This window comes from Salvelinus sp. IW2-2015, unplaced genomic scaffold, assembly GCF_002910315.2.
Source record: "Salvelinus sp. IW2-2015 unplaced genomic scaffold, ASM291031v2 Un_scaffold3934, whole genome shotgun sequence".
NCBI classification, from domain to species: Eukaryota; Metazoa; Chordata; class Actinopteri; order Salmoniformes; family Salmonidae; genus Salvelinus; species Salvelinus sp. IW2-2015.
Window position 1 is genome coordinate 17,501 of NW_019945208.1, and position 3,494 is coordinate 20,994.

General features: G+C 47.4%; 1 protein-coding gene across 1 annotated transcript; it reads right to left on the minus strand.

Annotated features, from left to right (window-relative positions):
• Nucleotides 1-1,212: 1,212 nt before the first annotated feature.
• On the minus strand, nucleotides 1,213-2,621 carry LOC112076696 (nuclear factor 1 X-type-like; the record flags this gene model as incomplete). The annotated part of the gene is given in 2 exon segments (XM_024143397.2): nucleotides 1,213-2,557; nucleotides 2,559-2,621. Coding segments are annotated over 2 exon segments (600 nt in total), but the record flags the coding sequence as incomplete, so codon positions are not given.
• Between the last annotated feature and the right edge of the window lie 873 nt (nucleotides 2,622-3,494).

Below are 3,494 nucleotides of genomic sequence, written 5' to 3' on the forward strand. Positions count from 1 at the left end.
GTGTGTGTGTCCACACTGTACCCATGACCACATAACGACGAGAGGAAATGGACCAAAAGTTGGTTAGAATAACACTAGAAATGGTGGTCTAATTCACCAATAGCACGTCTGTATCAACATTTATATTTCCAACAGTAGTCTGTGAAACATGATTAATTGTAGAAAAATATGTATTGTGGGGAAATTATTTTWGCCTACTTTTCCTTTCCAACAGAAGCAAGACATCAACTCTACATTATTAATTGATAAATACAACTTTTGTTTCTCTAATAAAATRGTCAWTAAAAAGCAACAATCCATCCTTTTAAAATATATTTGAAATTAAAGACAATAAAATCTAAATTATAAAAAATATATACAGAATGGCATCCTCTTTTATTCCCACTTAACATGGTCCCCTAGTACCTAGTGGGTTTACTGTAGCTAGCTGCATACAGAGGCCATCAGAGTGAGAGACTACCCGTCCAGGGTTTGGCTGGGGCAGTGAGAGACGGTGTTGGCCCAGGCCGAGGTGTGTGTATGCCCGGCTGAGGAGTGTGTGTACGCTGCCTCGGCGGGGAAAGAGTTTGGCTACGTGTGTGTCGTGTGGTCTGCGTCCATGTATGTGGATTGCGGGCAGCGTTGAGTTGTGTGTGGTGTGTGTGTTTGTCAAAGTGTGGTCCACATGCAATGTTAATTAGCTCTAGTGTGTGTGCAGTCAATGAATGGCAGGAGGTAGTGTGAAGTGGAGTTTTTGGCTGTGTGTGTGTGTGCGGCTGCGACAGTGTTTGGCCGTGTGTAAGGAAGCTATGAATAGAGCCAGTGTTTTGGCCGTGTGTGTGTGTGTGTGTTGTGTGTGTGTTGTGTGTGTGTATGTGGGTGTGTGTGTGTGTGTGTGTATGTGTGTGTGTGTGTGTGTGTGTGTGGTGTGTGTGTGTGTGTGTGTGTGTGTGTGTGTGTGTGTGTGTGGTGTGTGTGTGTGTGTGTGTGGTGTGTGTGGCTGGACGACTAAGGCGATGTTTCTGTGTTTCTGCACGATGGTGGCTGAGATACAACAATGTTTGGCTGTATTCAACGGTATCTCAGTTGGTCTTTGGCGCGTGTCTGTCTGTCTGTGTGTGTGTGTGTGTGGGGTGTGTTGTGTGTGTGTGTGTGTGTGTGTGTGTGTGTGGTGTGTGTGGTGTGTGTGTGTGTGTGTGTGTGTGTGTGTGTGTGGGTGTGTGTGTGGTGTGTGTGGTGGCTCTAACATATGTGTGTGTGTGTGGCTGTGTGCGACAGCGACTGATACTATGTTTGGCTGTATGTAGGGTGTGTGGTGTGTGCAATGGCGACTGAAACGGTGTTAGGCTTTGTGTGTGTGCAGCCTAGACTATGTTTGGCTTTGTGGGTGTGCGGCGTTGACTGTGTGTGTGTGTGTGTGTGTGTTTATATACGGCGGTGGCGGCGGTGGCTGAGACGGTGTTTGGCAGCCAGGCTCGGTGCGGTGCTGGCGCTCATCAGGCAGACGGAGAAGAGGAGGCAGCTTGCGGCCTGAGAGGACATACACACACCGCTCACAACATCCTGGTCCCAGGCCAACCCCAGAGAATCCCAGCAGCAACCAACGGGCCTTCCTAAATATACACACACACACACACACGCTACCCTCTCGTAAACACACCCTTTCACTCACATGCACACAATCCCCGTCTCATCAATGCAAAATACATGCTCATATACACACTAGCAAAATAGCTCACACTCTCACACACAGAAACACATCCTCCCTCTTCCGTGGATGCTGACTAAATCGCTCTTTCACACACACTAAATCACAACACACTCACATCATTCTCTGTCACATTGCCACTGGAATCTACATTATTAAATTGCATTCAGGTGAAATTAAATGATCATGTAATATGTTTGGCTTTATATTTCGTTATTTGTTTATAATCTCTGTTAAATCCCTTCTATTTGTACAACACAAATACATTTGCAAGTAAAGAAAAATAAACTGGTTTAAATAAACATWAAAAAATGACAGCTGTGTGTTTATCTGTCAGACTGTATGTATGAGACAGAGAGAGAGAGGAGGGTGCGTGTATCCACTAACAAACACAGATGACTGACCTGGTGCCTGGACGAAGTAGGCCAGGTAGAGATCCAGCTCTTTGACGGAGACACCGATGTGATGCGGCTGGACACACAGGCCGTGGTTGGAGCACTGGGGCGACTTGGCCAGCCGCTCTCCGTCCGTGCTCTCCAGTGGGCTGCCCTTGAACAGGATGACCATGACCAGGTCCAGCCTCCACACCTTGTCGGCCTGGCGCAGGCAGTCGATCCTCCTGATCTTACCCTTCTGGTCGGGGTTGGAGAGGACGCAGCAGGGRGCTTTCTTCCCGGTGATGGTGAGGACAAAGTCCTCCCGGAACTCTGGCCGGATGTCCTTGCGGAGCTTGGCGAGGAGCCTCGACGCCCATTTCTGTTTGATCTCTGATTTTTCTCCCAGCAGTTCATCTTTGACTGCACGCTCTTCCTCCTTGGACATCTTCTTCTCGTGCTTCTTGAAGTACTTGCGCTTGCGGGCCTGCAGGTTTGAACCATGTGTATGGAGAAGGCTCGACGTGGGGCAGCAGGGCCTCGATGACACGGGTGGAATTTCATCCTGGTGGTGTGGGGGGGGTGGAACAGGGGGAGGAGGAGGGGGAGAAATGAGGGGGGGAGGAGAAGGCGGGGGAGAGGGGGCACCCAGACCGGGGAGAGGCGCAAGAGACGAGCAGAGAGGCAGTTAGCACCTCGGCCAACGCCCAGCATTGAGAGAGGCAGCAGGCTCCCTCTGTGGGAGCGGAAGGGAGAGAATGTAACCGAGAGAAGAGGTGCCTGGGGCGCAGTAGAGACGTAGAAGAGAGAGAGAGAGAGAGAGAGAGAGAGAGAGAGAGAGAGGAGAGAGAGAGAGAGAGAGAGAGAGAGAGAGAGAAGAGAGGAGAGAGGGGGCAGAAGAGAGAGAGAGAACAGAGAGGAACCAGACGCACAGGCTAAGGCCACACACAAACATTAAAACAACAAACAACAGTATACTGATAGAGAGAAGGCAAACTATCTAATATTATCTACCAGTAATATATAATAAAAAAACACTGTTGACAATATTTTGATGTGCTGATTTTCATGCCATTAACGCGCACATAACAGGCATGTCATTGTGTAGAGCTACAATCCGTTATATATCACCAATAAATGGCTTCAAAAAATGACTCAAATAAAAGCGTTATTCAAACAGAGCAGGAAATTCAACTTGGCATCAAGTTAAAATCCATGAAACAAAGGACAGGATAGAATACCCACCAGAACACAATAAATAGTCTCTTCAGAAATACCCTCAACCTGCTTAGTCTGCTAACACAATAACTCAAATAATAATAATCAAGTTCTGAATAACACTCACTGCCAGTCCTCAATAAAAATCATGCATATGAATGATCTTTGCCAAAAACTCTGAATTCACGTCAATACTGAATTCTATCAACAACAAA